This window comes from Ammospiza caudacuta, chromosome 6 (assembly GCF_027887145.1).
Source record: "Ammospiza caudacuta isolate bAmmCau1 chromosome 6, bAmmCau1.pri, whole genome shotgun sequence".
Classification (NCBI taxonomy): Eukaryota; Metazoa; Chordata; class Aves; order Passeriformes; family Passerellidae; genus Ammospiza; species Ammospiza caudacuta.
The window spans coordinates 33,576,695-33,601,863 of NC_080598.1; the positions used below are offsets into that span (position 1 = coordinate 33,576,695).

At 36.3% G+C, this 25,169-nt stretch overlaps 1 protein-coding gene across 24 annotated transcripts in view; it reads right to left on the reverse strand.

Moving 5' to 3' along the window:
* Positions 1-25,169, reverse strand: part of GPHN (gephyrin) — a 268,916-nt gene that overhangs the window by 30,458 nt on the left and 213,289 nt on the right. For 17 of the 24 annotated variants that reach the window (XM_058807892.1, XM_058807902.1, XM_058807900.1 and 14 more), the window contains 6 exons: positions 19,462-19,504; positions 16,057-16,194; positions 10,733-10,825; positions 7,712-7,767; positions 2,650-2,769; positions 198-256 (listed from right to left, as the gene is read on the reverse strand). In XM_058807892.1, coding sequence (XP_058663875.1) covers positions 198-256; positions 2,650-2,769; positions 7,712-7,767; positions 10,733-10,825; positions 16,057-16,194; positions 19,462-19,504 — 509 coding nt within the window. Of the gene's footprint in view, positions 1-197; positions 257-2,649; positions 2,770-7,711; positions 7,768-10,732; positions 10,826-16,056; positions 16,195-19,461; positions 19,505-21,797; positions 21,861-25,169 lie in introns of all 24 variants that reach the window. The other 7 variants (XM_058807893.1, XM_058807878.1, XM_058807888.1 and 4 more) reach the window with 1 other exon arrangement.

The window sequence follows — 25,169 nt, forward strand, 5'->3', positions numbered from 1 at the left end:
ACAGAAAAACAACATGAAAGAAAAATAGGATGAGAACCAAAGTACCTTTCCTTCATTGGTCCTGCTGCAGGTCTGGAGCATCCACGGACTCTCCTTAGTCTGACTGTCAAAATGTCAGTACCACTCATGATTAAAAAATTACTTTGAAATTCATCAGCCCTTCAATTCCTAACAGAAATATTTTAATAAATACAGACCTGATATCTTGGCCTGGCCGAGCTTGCACCAGGATTCGAACTTCTAGTTCTTCAGTGCCCTACAAACACAAGGACATCACATATGGTCAGCTGAACTATTCAAAGAAGATTAATGTTAAATTTCTCAGAAGTCTACACAGCACTCATTACACTAAAACATTGTGGCTTAAGAATCACATCATTCTCCTGATTTGTTTGTAAAGGTTGTAAGACAATGTGTGCTAAAACTGAAAAACATTTTAAGAAATGCTCTTTATGATGAGCTCACTAGGGGAGGACCAGCACTGAATATGTAGTTTTAGCTTCCCTTTTTTTTTTTAATGATACCTGTGTTTATATAGCTTTCCTGTTTACCTCTTGATCTGGTATACTGAGTGGATTCTTTCTACTCCTCCCAGCCAACTTGGTCTGGTCAAACCATTTCAAAGATGGCACTTGAAACAGACCATTAGTCTGGCAGACATTACATTAGCAGAAAGGTGGAAAGAAGCTGTGTGCTGCAGCTGTTTCAGGATTCTCACAAACATTCCTGTAGTGGATACTCCTACTTGAGAGCCTTGTATGAATCAGAAAGGGCTCAATCATCTTGTTTGTTTACTGTGAACAAGAGACAGTGGTCTGAAGAGTCTGATGCATTTCCTTACTCAGAATGTCAATAGTTTGGTGATTCATTCAATGCCAATAAATGGTACATGACCTCTATCATTAATATTTAAATTTAAGCCCTGCAAATGGGTTGATGACATATACACTCAGTTTTGAGATAGTGCCAGCCTGTCAGTAACACTAAATCTAAACTTAGACTAGAAAAAATTCTGGTTTTCCATTATGATGTAGTGCTTATATTTGCAATGTGGTAGTCCTCTCAAGATGAGGCGGGCAATGGCCACAAAAAACTTGCTCAGTAAGGCTAATGGAATTGATTAAAAAGCAGTGAAGGCAATGGTGTATTTTGCAGGAAGATATAATCTATACATATACATCTGTAACCTCAAAGCAGGATTGATAATTTCAATAATTTCCCTGCTAGGAATAAGGACATCCTCCACAGCTTGATGAGTTCATTAGATGTAAAAATCTATGCATTTAATAAGATTAATAAGGCATGAGAAAGGATCCTGAGAGTGAGTTTCAGTTTTTGCAGACTTTATCAGTTTTGAATACTAGAATTCATCTGCTTACACCCCAGCTGCAATTACAATGCTGACACTGAGCTGTGGTGAAGGAATAGCTTGTCAGAACAGCAGCAGTAGAGCAAAGGCTGATCTGAGCACAGAACCACACACATAGTTCATTCCAAAGCTGAACTTGGAAGTTGTGACAATAAGAGACACATCTTCTCGCCTTGAAGTCTCTCAGATGACAGCAAACATGAGGATAGTGCCTTGAAATCACAGCTGGGATTCAGAAGCAAACACAGCAACACAAAGGAAGTCTAAGATGGACTCTTTGGAATAAGGTTGTCTACAGAGAGCTCCTCTGCTTCATAAAAAGCACATTTCATATGTTGAGACAATGGTGCATACAGAATTAGTACTACAGTATTCATATTCTTTCTGTGTTTTTTTCTGTGTTTTCTTTCTGTGTTCTTATTTGCAGCATCTGTAATGTAGTCCACTAATATGATGTAAAGGTAGGCTGGAAAATCTGTTCAAAAACAGGTTTGTGCCTACATTCTGGAGGAATATGCACCTTATCCATTTATTGGTTTTCAGAGGTCTTAAATTCAGTAATGTTCTCATTTTAAAGGAGCACAAATGTCTTAAAAAAATCTTAGTTGTAGTTTAAAAAAACATTTACTTCCCCTGTTTCATAACAAAACCTCTTTTCCTAAACAGATTCACTGGAAGGCATTTGTATAAGAAGTATTCTCCAAAATCCACCAAATTCTCCTTTGCTGAAACAAGACCAACTCTGATAATACAGAACTGTCCTCATAGCACAGTTTAAAGCAATCCAAGTCCTCCTATGGATTTTGCAGCACTTAAAACCGAAGTGCAGAAAATCATATTCAGCTTTAATTACATCAGCAGTAATTCACTGTATTATTCTGAGATCATAATGTAATTTTAAAAAAAATTCCCCTTCTTATCTGGTGAGATTTCCACTAGCCTGTGTTTTAAAATGTAATTACAGTAGGCAATTGAATTGGACTGTGGGCATGAATTTCCAAGAGGCATTTGCCTTTCACTCAAATCATGCTCCCAAACATTTTAGAGTGAGCACTCAACAATTTTGATGAAAAATCAGTCAGAACAGGAAGGTCTGTGGTACTGTTATCACAGCCTGAAAAAGTGAGAATTGCCACTAGGAACTGATACAAAATCCCTCAAACTTCCCAGATTACTGAAGCGCTTTACTGTATGATTGACTTTCATATTTACAGGATTGTATCATGTGCCATTTGCTGCCGCACACAAAAGAAAAATGAGTTTTTTAACTTGTGACTCACATCATCTGATTCCCTGATGAGCTCTGTATCTTCCACCTGCACCACTGCATCAGCACCACATGGAATTGGAGCACCAGTTGTAACTCGCATTACCTGACCAGGCATCACCGTCTGTGTTGGCTGAAAAACAAAAAACCAGAAATTAATCTCTTTTTGGATAAAAAAAAAATTCAAGCCACTGGAACTTTATGCAAGTAAACTATCTGAAAGACCTGAATTCTTATTTGCTGCATGACTCTTGATATATTGTGGGCAATATCAACAGGTACAATAAACTCCAATTCATACCTGGCTTTATTTATATGGCCACATATTAGGTGCTTCAGGTTTTTCTCCTTATAATTCTATCACATGAACAACTTTCAGAAGAAGGAATATACTAATACTCAGAAAAATATTTGGCACAGAAAAATAACTGGCTTAAAAATTTAACTGTTAGATGGAAACTTCCATGAACAAAAATCTAGCAGGTCTCAGTACATAAATATTTTTGCAGAGCACTCTGGCTGCCAGGGCTGAAATTGCTTTGGTTGGATTTTTGTTCTGTTTTACCAGCACACTATTTATGAAAAGCCAATGTATAATAGTAATGTAACCAACTGCTTAATTTTTAGGCACATTTCTTAACACTGAGACAGCTCAATACTAGTTCACAGACAATATCTATCGAGGGTCAATTTAGAATTGCCTAAAAGTGATAATATTTTACAATTCTATAAAGTTACAGAGCATTAAAAAGTTTCAGCGGAAGCAGTACAAAGAATAGAAGAATATCAGAACAACATGATAAAATAAATTATATGGTTTTAATAACACTTCTCACCAGGCAGACTATTTTAATAAACATTTGTCAAAACCAAGGTAAAACTGTAATTTGGCCATAACTACTTAAGAAATAAATAACGAAAAAAATTTTCTAAAAAATGAAACTAAAAGAAGCTGATATGATGACTGAGATTTCATTGCTGGCTCCTCCCAGCACAGCAGGAAGCCTGGCCTATCTAGGTTTCAGTGTTATAAGTGAACATGTGCTACACAGAGATCTATGCAGCTGTGAGCAGAGTAAATATTCTGTACGTGTCACACGTACAACTCATGTGCACATTGACTCTAAACTCCATATGCAGCGCCGGAATTCATCCAGGACTTCTCAAACTGTAATTAGCACGCATTTGGCAGCAGCCCCCAGGCTGCAGGCAGTACCTGCCAGGAGTGCTACCTGCTCCTGCCCAGCAGGAATTTACTCCATGACTTCTGCCAGGGGCTGACAGACACAACCAAACTCTAGACCAGTGGTCAGCACTTCAGCTGCATAAAGCTCTTTGCCTTGCCCATTCTTCTACTCCACTTCAGCACTGTCATAACCTCTGAAAGGTGAGTTTTACTTTTAAATGTGTGCATTTCACACATTTGGGACAGAAGCCATAGGAAAAGGGTGGTTTTTATCGGCCTTACCACAGCATCACAGCGACCTTTGTATTCCAAGAAATAAGTGAGCCTAGAACTGACTGAATCTTAACCCTTCTTTGCAGGTAATGGAAATCTAATATCCTTGGAGAAGAAAAAAAATAAACCCCCACTTGCCATATGTCACAGTTAATGTATTTTTAGGGGAAGACTCATGCTATCATGTAAGTATCTAAACCACATGACATTAAAAAAAAACTTTTAAGAAAATGGCATTTATTCCTCACCCCAGACTATGCAAGGAATTGTGGATGGATAGCTGAAACACTGCCATTTGTACTAAAGCTGCTTAAAAGGGAAAATAATGCTATCTAGTGTGTAATTTTGATTTTTATGAAAAGAAATGTTACGAAAGGCAAAGCTTACCCCTTGGATTATGTATTTTGCATACCATTGTATCTTTTTCAAAGACAATTATTGTTCAAAACAATATTACCTATTTTTAATGTATCTTTTAATCTAAACATACATTACAAATAGGTAATATGGTTTTGAACTTACTAAGTATTGCTGGCTTAAATTTCAGAGGAATATATTGCATAAAAAAATTCTGCCTATTAAAATGCATCACAAAGAATACAAAATGTCTACTACTGCCACAAATCACAGCCTATGGTGATAAAATGTGCTGTAACTAACCAAATTTTTGGAGTTTATTGTTAGATGAGTTAATTTTTGAGATGCAATGATGCGATACATTTAAACAAATTCATGATACAATTGCTTTTAGAACTGGTCATGTTGCTCATAAATTTAATTTCATTTTTGTCTGCTGAGAATTTGATCAGATTAACTTTATGAACAAAAGTCAACCATTAGATTTATTTGTGAATCTCCAGGGCTGTGTTCCTCTATGATAGAGTTTTTGGAGATAAAGAAATGATTGCTTCTCAGAAAACATATTAATGTGCAAAAATTTCACAGAAGCTCTTCTAAAGGCCTTTGGGATCTCACTTTTACCTGCAATGGGGCAATGCTGGTTTCTGTTCTTTGCCTTCATTACTGATAACCTACTCAATTTTAGTCACTGAATAAAACCCAGAAATAATTTACTAAGCACAACCCCTATCTCAGCCAATTTCTCCTGAACATGATTACACCTCTCCTGTGCTATTTAGAATGATCCATGCTCCTTTCTGTAAAAAGGCACAAGTTAATGGAATAGTGGAAAATGCCTGCTTTTCATTCTAACATTGTAGCTGGTTAGTTCTAGTGCCTCTCACAAACACCTTTAGGAAGTCTTGCAGGAAATGCTATGGTCTATATGAGTCTGCAGAAGGAAAACTATTTTTCCTATGCTGAGTGTTCTACACACAGGCCATTGTGGATGGCTCGTGACCAGTAATCTCAAGTGTGCCCTAACCTTCCCAAAGAGGGTGAAGCCTGAAAGCTTTCCCTGATATACAAAAAAAGGGTTAACATAAACATGACCATCTGTAAATGGATTTCAGAAAAAGTACAAATTAAAAATTGATACAGAAATGTCCAACTTGGCATTCCTGCAATATATGGCCTTCCTGCAATTCTCAGTCCCATCTTCTTCCTTGCTACTAACATTTATGTAACCTTTTTCCCTACAGGAGGAGCCAAATCTAAATCTATTTTGAACTCCCTGCTGTGAATCATTCTGTTAATTGGTCTGTAACATGAAAAGCAGAATGTTGCTGCTGAGAGTGACTGAAGGGTAAAATGAGACTGAGGAGCCTTCCAAGGCTATAAATAATTTCTTGGGAAAGAGATGAACCTGAAGATGTGTTTGCTCCAGAAAAAAAAACTTTGACCAATTATTCTGAGGTCAACAGCCTTGTTTTTCTTACTTGCCACTGGTATTTTCAGAAATAGCCTCTCTCTGCATGCCTGCTTCCCACCCAATTTTTGCTCCTTGCCAGAGAGTCTTCCTATTCCCCGTAATCTGGGAGGACAGACTGTCCCTGTAGAGACATTAGTGAGCTCTTGAACTTTGTTGGAGGGAAGCAGCTTCCATTTGCCCTTTTATCTTTTGTACAAACCTGCTGAAGTGATTAGGACACTGAAACACTTCAGACCTCTAATGGGAAGTAGTCGCCATTAGAGACAACTTCAGCAGTACTGCTTTTAAGCAACACTGTGCTGTGATATTTAACTAGCAAAATGATAATATTGATGAGAGGGGAATAGTGATAGGAGTGAAAATTCAGCAAGCTGCTCTGCTGGTTCTTGCTATTTTATAGTGATTATAAAAAGGGTTGTAAAAATAGTTGCCTCTGAATCTTTTGGATTCTGGACCAATGCTTGAAAATGCAGTCAGGAGGGCTAAAAATATAAGGCAGGTTAAAAAAACTGCTGAATTAACTTGCCTTTGTTTTTTTGAAATTGAAAGTAATTTAACATATATTTGCAATTGATCCATTAATCTAAGTTCACATGAATATCACTACTGAGAAGATGTCTATTATACCAAAGTATAGTTCATGATGATGGATGGGACCTAAAGCAAAAATAATTTTTACAGCTCTTCCTGACATGATTAGCCAAATTAAATGTCTATTACACATTTAGAGACAGTTCAAGTACATTAAAAAAAAAATTAAATCATCCTGCAACTGGTAATACTTCTAAAACCTGATACAACTTTTGAAATATGTTGATTTTACTTGGATTTTTTTGTTTAGCAGTCAAAATGGACATACTATAAAATCCTAATTAAAATTGATTAATTCCTTGTTTTGCCTGTTCCTTATCCCTTTTTCCATCATTTCACATACAAAAAATACACAGAATTATAAATCAGGACTTGAAACAGCTGGAGAAACATTTTGGACTAACTCATGTTTTCCGGAACACAGTTACCAGGCATGATTAAATGGACAGAGTAAGAGTAGTTGAACATAACTTTTTTTCCCATTTCCCCAGTATGAGTAAAGAAATTTAATGAAATATGCTCTTGAATTTGAGAACAAATCACGAAATGTGTCTATTAATGAATATTTATAGAGCACAGCAGGTCACAAACATGTCATGCCTCAACTTGCTTTTAAAATCAATCCATGTATCAGCTAAGTTGCACAAACACTCTTCTCACAAACCAGCCTCAAACCAGGCTGCTGCCAGGCTCCCTCAAGATTGTTCTGATCGTTACCTATCTGCAAAAGCTTAATAAAAAATTTATACTCTTCATTTTTCAGCTATCAGTGTGAAAAATGGAAGCATCTTATGAAAACTGTTATTGGGCTGACATCCTTAAAAAAATCTGTCAGCAAGAGGGGGTTAAATCACTCTTTTCTCTGCTTATGAATTGTTGTGCCACTAGAAATCTCATGTCCTCAAACATTGGACCAGGGCAGAACGTTACTGTATGCACTCCTATCAGACATGTCAGCACAATGCTCTGAAGTATTTTGGGATATCCTTGTTAGCTCCTTATGTAACTGTACTACCTCACTTTCTGAAATCATGTCCCAAGGCACATAGCAGGAGGGTCAGTACAGCTGTGTCCTACTTCACACCACATCCAAGACTGTTGAATTTTGGAGCACTAGCAAGGCTTGTAAAAATACAAAACAAAATCTTACAGAAGAAAAATACATTAAAAAAAGAGAAAAGAAATTGTGCTCACCTGCTCACCAGCCTGGGATTCTCCTATGATGAATCGATCTCCTGGGCCATCAGCAGCTGTTAAGAGGGACAACATAAATGGTAAACACTGAACCAAAACAGAAGGTGGCATTATAAATAAAGAACAGGAGAAGAGCAAAGATGATATAATGTTCAGTTCTTCAGTGACTTCAGTTCTTCATGACTAAGGTTATAGAAGTTCTGTAAGGATTTTACATTTTAGGTCCATTTGAGGCGTGTTTATTCTTTTGAAAAACACTGGTTCAAGAAAACAGAGTATTTTTAACTGAAAATTTCTGGGCAATATGAGGTCATGTAAAGGAAGACTAGGAGGAATTACATTAAAAACAAAGATTTAAGGATGTTCATGACACTATTGCAATACTGACAATTAGAGTCTGAGATCACTGATTTAACAAGTATTCAGGACTTCGAATTTATCAAATCTGCATTTTTACGGGGACAAGGAAGGCACAATTACTAATGACATTTAAACTCCTGCCTGCCTCAAAGGTCTTTCAGCAAGTTGCATTAGTGGTATGATAGGCTTTACCATGGTGTAAAGCATGTGTGAAGCACAAGCAGCTCTGCCTTTCCAAGCACAGCAGAGTGCTCAAGCAAACTAAGCTGGAAAGATAGCATTTAAATCTGCATTATTACTAATTTTAAATCTGTAGCTGTAAAAAGTTGATTTCCTAGAGATGAAGTGTAACCAGTGACAACCTTTATCTTAAAAACTTTGGTTTAACTTCAGGAGCTCTGAATGTACACCTAGGTAACCTTGTATCAAGAAGAACTACTTTAAGGAAGGATGTCCATTCAGTCTATGATTTATCACATTTGTACTCCAGCACTGGCTGCAGCTTTGCAGATCATTATCTATGGTACTTACCCATGTTTGAAGACTAATAATTAACTTAGCTTAAAAGCTTATCAAACAGACTAATCTAAGAGCTTTAGAGTGAACTCAAAAAGGACCCTTCAAGTAGATAGTCTTGAATAATGCATGTAATACTACTGAAAACAGTTGTTAGGCCTGCACTGAAAAAAAATGCGCTTGTATGATCCAGCAAAAGAAGAGAAAGAAATCCCTAATAGCTAAATTATTTTAAACCTGATAAAATGCTACTGAACTAGATTTTATTCCCCCACTAATAATAATACAGAGATAAAGTTTATAGATGATACACAACTGATATAAAGTGAGAAAAGGACAGGGATTTGGGCAGACGTTATGTCACTGAGAGCTAATCCTTATTTTTGTAAGAAGCATCCATTAATGTAGTCAGTGTTATCTCTGCCTAAAAGCTTTTTTTTCCCCCCCCATATCCAAAGATAACAGGTTCACAAGAATAATAAGAATAGAACAAAACAGTATAGAATAGAATAGAACTGCCCAATCAATTCAGGGCTAACCAAAATGTAAAGCAAATTATTAAGGGCACTGTCCAAATGCCTTTGACATAGAGATAGGCTTGGGGCACCAACCCACTCCCTAGGAAGTATGTTCCAGTGTCTGCCCACCCTCCTGGTAAAGCAATATTTCCTGGTGTCAGAGCTAAACCTTCCCTAGCACAGCTTTAAACCATTCGCACACATAATGTCACTGGACACCCTGTGCCCCTTCCCTCCACAGGGAGCTGCAGGGAGTCATGAGGTCACCTCTCAACATACTCTTCCTCAAACAAGACAAACCCAAAGTCCTCAGCTGCTCCTCATAGGACATTCCTTCCAGCACTTTCACCAGCTTTAGTGACATTATCTGGATGCATTCAAATATCTCAGTGTTACTCTGCTTGAATTCACCACCAAAACTGGGTTTTGTGTGTTGGTTCTGTCAGAAGTTGCTGGAAATGACATTCATGATCACTCTGCTGATTCTGTGTGTTTACTGAGATTGTACTCGTGCTTTGCCTTACCCTGCAGCAATCAGGTTGCAAGACAGCTTTGCCTTGATCCCAAGGCCCTTGTCACTCAGCATTCTACTCAGAGCTCACTCTCTTAGCTTTTCTCAGTGTTACATTACCTGTATTTCTCTGGCTTCATATGCACTCCCTAGACCACATTACTAGTCATTTTGGTCTGCCTGTTTCTCTCACACACTCATCTTGTGGACCTGAAATTTTATTTTTATGTATGGGGAAGCTACTGGATTTCACCCGTTGCCTGGGTCTGCCGGCAGTCTATTTCATGGGCAGTTGCTGTCCATGGTTTCGACTGCCAGTAACAAAAAAGATATTTTAATGTCACTAGAAGAAAGTTGGCTATTGTGTACAAATTTCAACATGGTGTTATGATTTAACCACTACCACAATAAAGTCACTACTAGTAAAATGTTTGATTCTGTATATTTTAAATTTCCTTCATGGACATATGAGGTGAGCATTGTTATTCTTACTTTATGAAGGGAAAAACTGACACACAGAGAAGCAACTGGCTCAAAGTGATGTGGCACTTAGTGGCAAAGCAGAGTGTGAATTCAGATCTTCTGGGAAATTATATTTGCTGCTTGAAATGAATACAGTCATAAAGCTAATTTTATTTATATATGGCAGCTGCAGTATTTTTAAAGTAAGAACCTTTGCTTTTAAGGTGTCTCCATAAGAGAACATTATGGTAAGTTCTTCAAAAATTCTCTGATGTAATCAATATCTGTAACAGTTCAACAAAGTCAAATACATATAAAAAAATCCTCATTAAATCTATAACAGAGGAATAGAAGATGAATCCATAATTCAGAACCAGATGTTCTGTTATTGTCCAGAATTTTAAATGTTTCCAAGAAATGCACGAGCAACGGAGGTGCACATCTAGGAGCACACATGGGTGTACATTTTCTCTTGTACACCTGTATCCACTTAAAAGATCTGAACTCAGCTTTGTGGCCTTCCCTCAAGACAGTGCATTTTATATAACTGTGACCCCAGCAATGATCTGTATTAAATGTAAACCAAAATAACCTTTGCTGGATCCAAACCAGGTGAATTAACATTAACATACTACGTGTCCAGAAAGTGTTTACCTCTGACAGCGTAACCATCTTTTACTGATGCTGGAAATGGTGGCAGATTATCTTTTGCATATACATCTTGAGCAAGGACTCGCCCCATTCCATCTAGAAAAAAGAGAAAAGACTCTGTGTGATTACAATGGGGGAAAGGGGGAAATGAAGTTAACAGCTGTGCCCTCCAATAGATGAAACGTATGTGTATGGGACAGAGAGATCTCTCAGGCTTTAGATTTTTGACCCAACATACAGGAAAAAAGACTAGAGTCTGAAAGTAATGACAAAGGATTTGTTTAAGTCTGTGCTCCTGGTTATGGTGAAATTGCTAACAGTAGATTTGAATGCCAAACCCAAAGGTGATAGTTCCGATTAAGGACCAGACAGAAAAAAAAAGTATTTGTTTCTTCAGGACTAGTTTTCCCCCTAAGATCTCTTGAATATATGCACTTTCTTTATTTTCCTTTATTTGAATTTTTATTAAATTAAAAAAAACAAACTTGTAAAATGACATTTCAAAAGTGAATCCTGTGCACAGAAGGTGAGAGGTGATGAATTGAGAACATTAACAATGAACCAGTTTTCATAAATTGACAAAGAAATTTGGCAATAGATTAGCTTCACCTAATTGCTGAGAGCATTTCTGCTTAATGGAGGGTGAGTGCACATAAGTGTCAGAATTATTTATATAAATTTACAGTGTTATAGTTCTAAATATTTTAATAGCTGTTTCAAACATACTCTTTCTCTTCACTTAGCAACTATGGCTGCTGAGCTGTAATTTGGCTCAGCCTTCCTGTAGAGACTGATATGAATTATTTCACCCTCAGTCAAGTGGCTGGTACTTTTATGGCATCAGCAAGAGCTTTATTTTTTAGTGTGACATGCAATAGAGTGGAAAATATGTAACCTGGCCCTTGATATAGTGTGAGAGAGAAAGCAGATTTACTACATGTGTGATTAGATGTACAGGGAAGGGACACATGGGTCAGAACTACTGAGACTGGCTTGATTCCAGTATGTCTAAGTAAAAGAAGGGAAGCCCTGCTCATAGCAGAGGCCTGCTCCTAGTGTGCATTGTGGCACTGGAAGGCATTATCCTGCTGAAAGTATGATGGAGTGGGAGAATGCATGATTATTTCTACCAGGAGAATTTGCATGGATACGTGCTTTAGAGATTATGGTCTTTGAGACATGCCAAAAAAGAGAAGTGCATAAAGCGTGATTCTTATTTTACAGAAGAGTTAGTGCTGCACACTAAATTGGCAGATTTTGTAAAAAAGTTCACCTACTTGATTTGAAAACGTTCAGCTCCAGTGAAGTGGTATTACAATGAAGATTGTGTTTTACTTATTAACACAAAGTGATTTAGTTAGCAATTAATTATTGTAACTATAACAATATTGTGCTCACATCCTTATGTATCAATTTTCAGCCTGAAGTTACTGTTCATGCTGCATTGCTGAAATAACTATTGCCATGAAAATCTGCTGAAACCTGTTAAAACAACTAGAAAAGCACTTTTGTAATGGCCATTAATTCACCTGTGCAAACCTGCATATCAGTGCCTGCGATACACAATACAGAAGTTACTAGAAAGCTCACAGAAGCTTGTACACTTATCCTGAGTAAAAGAATGCAGACACAGACATTTAAATTATAGCACAGAAAAGGCAGCTATCAAAGGCCTAGTAAAAACACCCTTTCTTCATAGATGCACAAAATCTCATACAAAAGTGATACTTCCAATTTTAGCAGGCATGTTGTCCCTTCATTTTGCTTCTTGTCTACATGAAAAATCACACCAATTAGAGTAAAGTTGAACAGTATGTTCATGGCATACTGCCATGCAATATTTGAAAGGAATAAATGGCTAGCCAGTAATAGGAATGAATTTCATTACAAGAAGAAAAATGTAAGAATTATTTGCTGAAGCAGCCTTAGGCATTTAAAATGAAGCAAGTCAGTAACTAGAGGACAATCTTAAATACCTCTGCAGTCTCTTTTAAGAAAATATTCTAAAAATACAGATTGAGCCTATTTTGATTAATTGTAATTCAGAAAGATGTTCTGAATTATTTTAATGCCATCAAACTGCCCCTTATGATGCTCATGGCTTTCTGACACAAAATGGAGAATTACATTTAACTCACTTTTCAAAAGTGGGTATTTGCTAAGCTTAGTTGGTGAACCTGGTGCAGTTCCATGAAGATTTGATTTGATTTCTCTGGGGCACAGCAATAAGACATCTTGTACTAGGAAGGGATGGATTTTGTAAATCCTGCCCTGGTAGCACTGCAGTGTGATATGAAAAGTCAATGCTACCAAACCAATGAGTTAGGCTCTTGGACTAGACAAGAGTAAATGTGCTGTTCTCTGGCTTAAGCTCATAAAATGTAGATTGCTTCTGTATTATAATTTTATTATCAATTAAACTTCTGTGTCTTAGTTTCAGAATAATAATAATAATAATCATGTTTAAAAATTTAACCTGATGTGCCCACAGACCTATACTCAGATAACTGCATTTATTTTGAATAAAAGCCTAATTGGGGGCTTCATACCAGATATCAATGATGGCAGGTGGCAAATATGCTTCAGATGCCTTGGGTTTATGACACTTCCTTAAAATGCTTTAGGACAGTCCATTTTTTTAAAATATGAAAGAGGTTAAATTATCTATATGGTCACTGAGCAACACACCAGTGTGAAAGTCATGTTTCAAAAGACAACTTTAATAATTCTCTCCCTTGTGTTAGGAGAGAATAGATAGATCTGTGAGACTACAGCCTACCTTGACTTAATCAAGAATAAAATCAGGTCTGTACCGGATATTTGTACAGAATAACATTCAGCTGCTTTATTTATGAAGATGAATGCTATGAAATATGTTTAGTTTTAACTAAAAAAGTTAAATTAATTAGGTAATTAGGACTTCTAGAATTTTGCATATTTCACTTTCCTTGGAGAGAAACTGTGCTCCTGAAAGATAGCTTAGAAGCTCAGTTGTAATTCAAGACACAAAATCACAAAGAAAACAAACACAGCACAATAGGGCTTTTCTAAATACGGTTTCAGACCTCCAGAACTAAGTTTATACCATTTTCTGAAATTTGATGTATATTAAAAAAAAAAGAAAAAAAAAAGAACCCGTTACTAATTTATCTGTATAACATTATGGTGATCTTTTAAGAACTTCTGAAAATGCATTTCCATCTTGGGATTCGTAGATACAAATTACAAATCTACAATGTAGATTAAGAGAATTGAATTTGCAGTATCACAGACACAGACATGTCCTTTAGGCTGTCTCCTATAGGCTCAATCCTGAAATTTCATACGATATACTTGGACAACACCCAGTATTAAAATAAGCATATACTACTTAAAAAATAAATTGCAAGATAAAATCTTGCTCTACAGTGCAAAAATATGAAGGAATTGTTGGTATAATCATGTGAACATTAAATCAAGAATCTGTCTCTGAATCTGCTCATGGTACCCTCAATCTAATGCTTGGGTTTTGGGTGAGAGGGAAGAGGGTCAAAACTAAAGTGACTCAGCAGACTCAGTTCATTACTTTTGAAAGAATAAGAGTACTAGGAATAACAATATATACATTCTGGACTCAGAATCTTTTATTTTATTATTCTTCTTTTATTCAAAGAAGAATAATAATCCTACAGTACCTTAACTGTATCTGACATACCAAAATAAATATATGATGTGCTTATCAGGGAGGCAGATGCCAGTCTTTCATCCTTTATTTCAAGGTTTCAGGGTTGCATACGCATTTATTTGGACTAAATGTACCCAACACTGCAGCTCATCATATTGTTCACAAAGGGCTGTCTTAGAAAAGACATTTAACTGACAGCTACCCAAAAGGCCCAATAGCTATGCTCAGGCATTTATGCCTTAGTGCCTTCTAATCTGCATGCCATTATGAAAGTGCAGGATGTATTATGCATATTCCTTGTTGATCCAGTATTGGTGCTGTTCTGAATGCAGGGTATGGAGCATTTTCTCAGAAATCCTGCTGCCAAGGCATAGAGGAGCACTGAACTCTGCTTGGAGTCACTAAATGCACAGGTGTGATATTGTATACAGTCTGCTAAATCACTATGTCAATATGAAGACATCTTGAAGGCTTCTGGTAGCACAAAGTTTTGGTAAAGAACATGAAAACTTTGAACTCCCAAGCCAGAAGACAGAATATTCCATTCAGAAACCATTTGTGCCTCTCCGCTGTCTGTAGCACACCAGTGTCCCAAATGTTTTTGCCTTTTGAGGTTTATAGTTCCACAATCTCTTCACTCACCACCTTACTTTTGAACAACCTGGAAGGATCCCTGGAAGAGGTTTCTGCTTCCCTACCTAGTTTAGGCTTACTTGTCAGCATATTTCCTGTCATGGTTTTGTAATGTGCCAAGAACATCTCCCAGATAATGTCTAGGCTTGATGTAAGGAATAGCAGAAGCTTAGGGAGGCACCTAATAGATATTATGAATACAGTATTTCAGGAAGGAGGATAGTTTAGCTGAATAAACATGAGAGATGCCTTGCTAATTCCTTTTAGGACCAGAAAAATCACTTCATCTATTCCTACTTATTCATGAGTATAGATACAGTCACAAAATCATAAAGTCTTATATTTTGCTTGCTGTTTGGTGCTTTTGAAGACAATCTCACTGTATAAATCAAAACCAGTTACTCTTTAATTACAAAGTTCCGATAGATGAAATTTAAAAGGAACTTATTTCCGAAAATGATCATGTAATGTTAGATTAGAAAAGGAATTGTATTTGTGAGAAGAAGAGGAAAATTCTGGAATGACTAGCAGGCTAACTAGAAACTGGAAAAAGAGACTGAGATGAACTGTTGAAGATAAAGACATGGAAAAAAGTGATCTGGAATCAATAATCACTTTGCTTTGATCATTAATCTTGGATTGGAAAGGGACTTAGTGAGAATCTTCCACAGTGAGACAACAGAGGGAACCAATCACAGTAAAGCTTTCAGCTACTTGGCACCTACAAAAGTCCACTGAGGCATGTTCAGGCTGAGTACAATATGTTTCCTGCATGTAATACAAACAGGAAGAAAATAAATTCATGTATTTTATTAGTGTTCCATTACAGATTCCTTCAGGGAGCACCACTGAGTTCAACTAACATTCTCCTAACTTTGAAAGGTTTCCCCTATTACAGGTATTTCCTAAAGCAGTTTCTCCTGGAAAAAGCACTGTTTCAGACACCTCACAACATTAATAAAAGAGAAGGAAGGTTGCCAAATGGAAAAGAAATCATCCTCAAGCTCACAAAGAATCCAATTTAACATACCTCTGTAATTGATGATTTCTGTTCCGAGCACTGGGGTCATCTCCAGGACTGTGATGAAGGCCTTGTCCATAGATGTCAATGGGAATGGAGACATGCGATGTCTTCTTGCTACCTTGGTAATGTCAACAGCACTGTGACCTGCAATGAGAAAGAACAAATTCATGCAGGCTACAGTGAGCAGATTCATATAGTGATGTTCATTTAAACCATTTTACTGAAACTAATCAGCACTTTGGAGCAAATTAAATGAGTTAGTTATCAGTATTGAGCTTTCATGTCTGACCCTGGGAAGACACTGTATTCAACTAGAATCAAGAGAGTGTATGCCCTTAACTGTAGTGAAGAACATACCAGAAGTCTCAATGAGCATAAAAAGATAGGTAAATGTACAACAGAAGCCCTTCCAGGTGATGCAGTATTTTACACTGATGATGATAATCTGAGACTAATTCACTGTTCTATGTTCTGTTCACTGAGTTCTATGAACTCAGGACAATTCACTCCGTTCTGTTCTGCACAAACACATTTCAACATTCTCTGATAAATCACAACAATGGACACTGTGCCAGTGAGCCTACAATCCAAGAGTGAGATGGGACTCCAAAGGTTTGAAAGGAAGATGGAGAGAGTAAAATGAAATTACTGGGCAGTCAAGGCAGCAGACAGTGTCCCCAGCTAGTGGGCATCATACCCATTGTCGATATTTTGTTGTCACCATAGCAAAGTGTTTAAATGTATGATTGGAGTGAAGGCAGTAGGACAACCTAAGAAAGCTTGCTTTTCCTGGGTGTGAGGGACAGGTGGGGAGAAAATATGACAGAAATAGTTTGAAAATGAAACCAACAGTGTGTTTGATTTAATGATACTGAGAGATTAAACAAGGGGACAGCAAGCTTTGAAGGATTTTGGAAGTGAAGATGAGCAACTGAAGAGAGAACTATTGCAGGAATATATAAACAAGAGCAACAGATATAAACTGAAAGATTCAGACAATTACAATTGCAGAGTATCTTGAAAGGATTTACCTAGAACAAAAAGGTATTTATGAGAGCCAAAGTGGATGATGCTCTGTACGTGATATATAATGATATTCCTAAGTAATATGAACTACAGTACAGAAAGCATTAGATAATAGAAACTAATTTTTAATTACATGATTTTGCTTTGCAGTCACTACAAAAATATCTCATTTGTTGCTGTACATGCCTTCAGATTCTGAAAAAAATAAGATCATTGCTTCAAGGGTAGTCTTCTAATAAAAAGCAAGTAAAAAAATAGCACAACAATCATGCAGTCTAAGCCCTTCCTTCAGAAGAGGAGGTTTCTTAATTAATCTATATATACAATACTTGTTCAGCACTAACACATGCTTACCTTTTCATGTGAGACATTGTTCACTAATTATTTTTTGCTATTAACAGAGTAACTACCTTTCAGAGGAAGAAGTAGAGACAAGTAAAACTGCCCACCTAATTCTTCCAGGAATGATTCTGGAAGAAATTCTTTGAACAATCTCTTTGTACGTATTTAGAAGATAACATGATGAAAAAAGCAGGCACTGTGAATTTCTCAAGCACAAATAATTTTTAATTTATTTAATTCTTTTCCTTAAGATAGCAGTTGGCATTTTGAAGAAGAGAGAAACAACCAATGAGACAATTTCTAACTATATTAAGACTTTGCAAACTCAAACCTAACCTTCACATAAGAAAACTAGGGACAAATTATCCAAATTAAACTATTGTAAGGTAAAAGTGTAGCATGGAAATACTGCATTCCTGGTTTTAACGGGGATCTCCCTAGCAAGCTTACATTTCTGAGTTACCATACCTGTTTTTTGTTGACAACATCATTAAAGAGGAAAAGAAAAGCATTTGTGAAATACAGTTTAACTTCCCACACCTGCCTTTGCATAGAGAAAGAAACCCTGCTTTAACAGCACTGTAATTCCAGCAGATTCCACACAACACATGCTGAAAACCTTTTCCTGATGTTTTAAGTTGGAAAATGTGAAGGAAAATGCTACGAAAAAACATGTCACAGCAATGAAAGCTGAGGGAATTGTGTGGCAGTGAACAACCTTTATTCTATTGCCACTAGATGCTTTTATTGCTTCTAGCAGTAATTTCACTGCTACTTAAAACTCACTGTTAGCTACTTCAGAAAGTGACATTTCACCTCTTTAAACCTTAAAAAGTGAAAGAATTCACAGGTTTTCAATGCTTTGACTGGTCCCCAGAGAACAACCTTCAGATTTACAAGTCTGTCGCTATTGCATGTCATTTGCTTAAGTCAAAGGTTCTGTTAAAATCTTCTGAGAAATGCATTCTCCAACATAGACTTTTTGGAAATAAACTTTTTGGAAATAGACTTTTTGGACATCTTTTTTTCCAGCACTAAAAGTAACACCCATTATTTCTGCAAAAAAAGTCAAGAAAATAGAGCCCCTTTAGGTTTAACATTAGCATGGATAGCCTTTATGAAGGAGGGAAGATAGATGCTGGTGTAACTACTAACTTTTCTCTCTCCCATTTCTTCCTACAAACAAATGCTAACACTTATATTAGAGGTATCACAGATTTAAATAGACCCAGAGACAAACAAATGATTTTTTTAAATTGTAAAACTACTAAATGGCACTTTAATTACAAGTAAATGACATTAAACAACTCCTCAGACTTCACTAAGTTATCTTTCACTAATGTGAAATGTCAGATAGATAGCTCTAAAAATAACTACTTATATTAGCTGCACTTTGTACAACAAAATAATCCTCTAGCTTTGAAGCAGCTAATTCAATTGGTTGCATAAGGTAGAAAATTCTTGACAGCCTGCTCTTTTACCACCAAAACAACTTCCTAGTCCTGTCATTATACATATACATGCACATATGGTGGATCAAATTTTAGACTAGAAAAGATTCTCACAACACAAAGAAAAAGATTTGTGCAAATTAAACTAGACATCATCTGGATGAAATGTGAGCTCTTAACCTTTGCACTTTTTGGTTTGGTTCTATGTAATCCCACACTCAAATTCATGTTTAAGTATGAAATAAAAATATGTACATTCAAGTTGAGAATCTCCATTTTCATTGTCTTTGAATGTTAATTCTTGCCCATAAAACCTGCACACACATGATCATTTACAACAAAACATCACAAACAACACAGACCTCCATGTCATTAGAAACACAACTTGGAAGAATAAATTAAAAGGTGACTCTCCATTAATACATGAACACTATGAGCTATTTACAGTTTTACCTTTGGAATGGATTTCTCTGTCTTAAGCTACTAAATTTCTGCTGCAAACCCACTTAGTCCCACCTCTGATCTGACTATAATTTACTGTCTTCTCAGCAGTCCTAGTTTCTCAATAGAGCTAAGAAGTTTCTGCACTTACTTGCTCTGAGGATGTTCTCCTTGCTGCTGCACCTAGACTGGACCTGCAGAGAGAGCACAGAGTCTATGAGCTACAGAAGTTAACAAGAATGCAAAATACAGAGATAAAATGGGCAAGCTCCTGGGATCTAAGACAGAGGCTATACATATTTTCAGCAACATTTTAAAATATTTTGCATGAGATAAGTATATTTAAGCAGAAGGGTATATTATGTCAGAATCTGATACAAGCAATTTGATTCCACACCCCTCCCATAAGAAACAAGATGGTCTAAGGACAGTAAGTGAGAAAAATCAAAGAACAATGCTTAAGATTATGTGTTAGGCATCAGTTTTCAACAGAAAATCCACATTTTCTTATACAGCTGTAATTACAGTAGCTCTGAATCAAGGTCCTGTTTGATGATTAGATAGAATACTAACAAAAGTATATGATCTGATTTAAAATTCTATTGCTAATATTTTTAGGTATTGAGAGTTTAAAATATTTAGTTTCAATTATGTTGATTCTTAAAATGTTTAGTAAGAAATCTTCACAATTGTATAAGCAACACACAACTGTCTAAATGGCTCCTGGATGGAGCTGATAAATTTACTCTGCTGCTCCTATTTGGTTAAAAGAAATGCTATCTTCATTTTGAATTTTGTAGCGGAATTCTACTTTAAAAAGTAACTGTGTGAAAATGACATGGTTTCTCAACAACCCCTCTTCTTTGATGGTTAGCTACCACTGTGCTATTCCAGACAGATTAGTCTGACTACAGGGAAATTGAGCAATTCACATGGGTCTAATATTCTAGTAACACTGGATATTTACAATTCTGTTTACTATGCAGATTTAAAAAAGATTTTTTTAAAGAGTATCAGCCCTGTAAACATCACACAGTTGAAACTTTTAATTCTTCTCAGGTTTGGAAAGACAGCACCATGTATAATAACCTTGAAGTTGCAAGTTTTCAGATGGACTACTGTCAGGCCAGATGACTGAACTGGCAGCACGTGAACAGAAAGCATTTTGTATGGACAAAACCCCAGGTAAAGTAAACTTCACAGGAAGACAAACCTCTGAGATAGTAAGAACTGAATCCTTCTCTTTTTTATTTTATTGACAAAGGTCTTTTAAATTTCAATGAGAATACTAATAAAGTAAAAGTGTGTACATGTAGTGAAAGAAGTGGAATAGCACAGGTGATGCTGAGGGTGTAATTTCCCAGCAGAACATCTGTCTCTGCTGCAAAAGCAAAGGAGTGAATCCAGATTAGCTTTCAGACCTCACTCTGGACTTGCAGTCACAGAAAAATTGCCTAGAAAGTGAATATATATTATCTAACAATTGATGAAGAATAATAAACCCCCAACCCCTCAAAAGCTGTCTTCAGAAAGGAACAACCATTTAAGTCTGAAACAAATGGTGCCCCAGCTTCTAAACCTCTTTCTTCTGTTCCACAGCAGCTTGCCCCAGATAGATAGTCACATAAAAAAGTTGGATTCTACAGTGCAACACAATCTACTTATTGTAATGGAATAACTTATGGAAAGTAATGTTGCAACTTAGAGTGGTTTATGGAGTCCTTCCCTGAAAAAAAACTCTTGTTTAACAAAAACAAACAGAAAACCCCCACACCCTCCCCACTTCCCACCAAAAATACTATACAAGAAAACTGCAAACAAAATAGTAATGATGCCCAAATTTGGCCCAGAGTTGTTTTACCAGATTTCAAAGGCATAAAATGAACTCTCTTTGGAAGAAGTAAATATTTACGTATAATTTACCAAAGGACAATTCTGGACCAAAAAGGTGGGATAATGGCAGGAAAGAAAACACAAAAGAAAGAGAAGCACAGCTTGAGAGGGAGAGAGAAGCAGGATGGATGTGGCAAGGCAGAAGATGGTGTATGCAAAAGGAGACATGGGCCTATGTGTGTAAGAGTACTGTTCAAAATGGAAGAGGCTCTTTTATTTCTCACTGAAAAACATGAAAAGAGAAAATGAGGAATGGACCTGCTGCAAAATAACCAAGCAATTCAGCAACTGTGGAATGAAATTCAGTGAGATAACACAATCCTAAAGAAAAAGGCAAAAAACCAAAAATACAAAACACAAACATTTGAAACAATCTACTAAAACAAACTAAGTAAAATATGTGATCCAAAGGACACAGATAAAAGCTACTAGAGAAGGAGGAAAAATGTTAGCAGACAAAGACAGTGCTAAAGAAGTAAAATGGAAGTCAAGAGAGAGTCTTTCAACAAAGTGGAGGAACAGAAGGAGCCCAAACCCATAGCGCAAAGCAATGTTTGCGAATGGAAAACAGCTCCTTTGAGCAGTAATAGTTACTCTCGAGTTGTAGCCTCTATTCCTCCTCAGTTCATCTTTAAGCCCTTCCAACCTATAGTGGAGCTAGTGTATGGACAAAAACAAGAGATTTATAATGAACAGAGCAGCTGAGATTTGCAGATCAAATCTTCTAATATAAAAAACGTGCTGACAAAGTTTTGCTCTTAAAATGTCCAAATGACAATGGTAACAAAAGACAGCTGGCTTCACATACAGCCTCTCACAGGTCATTTTTTTAATTCTGTGCACACAGAGGACTTCATATTTACTTTTTGATTTCTTACACCCAGCCTAAAGTTTCCATGTTATCACTCACCTGATGGGCAACATATGCAGTATGAGAAATAATTTGCTTCCCACAAATTTTAAAAGCAGCTGTGGAAGAGGAATCCATGATAATAAAATAAAAGGCTTGATCAGCTAGACTTGATCGTTTCCCAACCTATGCTCACAGCTGCAGAATACAAACCATGTTTTAACATAACTGACATCAAAATTACTTATTACATAACACTTCTGTTTAATATGAATTGCACATTCTTATCCTAAATGTTATTTTTAATCAAAACTCCAGTAAAATGATTTTTAATAAAACCCACCAGTTCCCTAACACATACAGTTTTGGCATCAATGGAGCTTTTTATAAACGGGGTCATGTACCTTAAGTGCCTTTTAAAATATTAATTATTTGTATGTTTTACTACTTTGTTATTTGTGACATTTACAAAAAATCTGTATTCTTTTCACAGCTATTGTTAACTGAGGAATCCATGCTACATTGCATATAGTACCATGACTGACTAGGGAGAATTATTATTAGGAGAATTTACTGTAATTCTTCTCATTCACAGGTAGTTACAGAAATAACAACCTATGGCTGTCTTTTCTTTCACAGGGAAAGTATAGACTTATTGTTTGTCCATTCTACAGTCTCTTGGCTCACAATCTGTCTTAGCAGAAGATACATTGGGCTACCAGCCAATACCATTCCCTTGCATAGTTCAGACAGAATGTAACCAAACCCAAAGCATTCAGTTCACATTACTCTGTATTTTAAACAAATTGGATTTTATTTTCTTGAAAATGTAACTTCATAATGTTGGAATGCAGAGTAAGCTTTCTCCCATAAGCTGAAGTAGTAAATAGAATGTGAAATACAATCCTCAAAAATAAATAAAGGGAATGGTAAAAATAAAGAGTCCTGCTGACAACTTTTATCTATTGGTCATGACTGATCTGAAAAAAAAAAAACCAAAACAGTGGCTGTACTAAATTGGATTAATTTAAATTTACATAATATGTTTTGCTGCAAAAAAAAAAAAAGTCTAAAATTTTTTTCAAGAAAAATAGAAAAAGACACAAAGGAAAGGTCATGCTACAAGTGAAAAATTCAGGTGAAAAATAATGAAAAAAGAAAACTGAGAAACCCTTTAACACTCTACACCATGACTGTTAGGAATTGTTAGAGAAATTACTTACCTTTTTAAAGTCATAACAAGATTAGCACAGAGTATTAAGTCAGCTCTTCATTATGGGAGGTACAATTAAAAGCCATTGGTTATAATAAAACAAATTGCTAGACAAAGGTGAAGAGTTTCCAGCCCAATATGAAAAGCTAACTCTTACAGGAGTACATTTGAACTCAATACTACAACATGAAGAACAATTCAGAACAACGACATCAAAACGTGAGTTACCACCAACAGCAAGAGCCCATTTCTCAGGAGTACAGAGCCTGCAGGAGGCTGGCCCATAACCTTTAGCACTTATGGGGAAGCACATTGCTGCACTCTGAGGAAAGCATGCAGAATGTGGAACCACCAGCAGAAACCCAGACATAGGCAGACACAGAGGACTAAGGTACAGCAGCGGGAATGAGTTCGCCAAGCTGTAATGAAGGAAGCAGGGGAAGCAAAGCACAGCAGCTGTTTACAATTTCAGAACTGCATTCTCACTCTGCCAACACCAGGCAGGCCTGAACATGAGGTATTGCACCTACTGCACTTTCTGCTGGTGAAAGGGCATAACTCATGCAGCCTTTCCTTAAAACTTCAGCAGCTTCATGAACACAATGTATCTGCTGGGATGTGGGAAAGTTTGCTGCTGCTGCTTTTGTTCTGCATGTGATTTTTTTCATGACCCAAGTTCTGTACCATATACACTGTGCACGTGCCATTTGAATGGTCTCTGAAATATTTGCCTGCTTTAAACACATTTCAAATTACATGTGATCTGATTTATAACTGTAGGGGTTTGCACAGTGTCTTCTGCCTAAAATACCTTCTATCCTCTAAGAGTGCAACATACATTATTCACTGTCTCAAAATAAAGAGAAAAGAGCAAACTAAACCATGAATAACAATGTCTGAAGCTGCTCTTATAATACTTAGACAAACTGATTTTGGCATGTTATTCTAAGCAATATCCATAAGGTTAAACTAGGAGAAAATAAAAAACCCAATGAAATATATTTTTGATTTCACTAAAAACACTGTGCTAAATCTACCCTGATTTAACAGGATTAATCTATTAATTATTATTAATGATTATCTCTGTTCTCTGAAGAACAGAGAGAATAGCTTTGATTGAATTAATATGGAGTATAAAAATGAAGTTGTTAAAAAAAAAACATTCACAAGAATGCCTTGGGTTGGAAGGGACCCTAAAGATCATCTAGTTCCAAAAAAAAGTGCATCTGGAATTGTTTACTTGACAAAACATTCAATAAGGTATGTGAGGTTTAAAAAAATCCTATTACAACATGCAATCTTCCAATTTCAGGAATCAATTCTTATTCAAACTATGCTTTTACACTGAACTGAACACACAAGGTTTTAAGAGAATGCTTTATGGCCATCTGAATCAGAACTAAACTCAGTTCAAAACAACAGAATGATTTTTTCCTACTTCTGAAATGGAAAGAAAAATGAGCACAAGGAACTTGATAGTAGCAGACATTACTCATTAACACAATTTTTAAAACAAGCACTACTGATGGTGGGATTCAGTTCACCAGAACTTAAATATGAATATTAAATAATTTGGTATTCCACACAAGAAATCATTCATTGGAGTGTGAAGAAATAAACAGAAAACTATTTCAAGCCAAAATAATTTTAGGAGCAGATTTCTACAACTTATTAAGTGTTATGTTTGGTGGATGGACACTGAACAAAAGTCAATTTTAAATCTTGAATATGTCACTGTCTTCATCTATACATTACTGAGTTCTCTTTTCTGAGCTTTTTTCTAGTCACCTACACTTTACATACAGGTTTATTGAATTTTGATAATTGTTTCCCAGTAGACTATGACTACACATATGGAATTCTATGGTGAGATTAGGGCTCATCCTAACTACTATTCAAACAG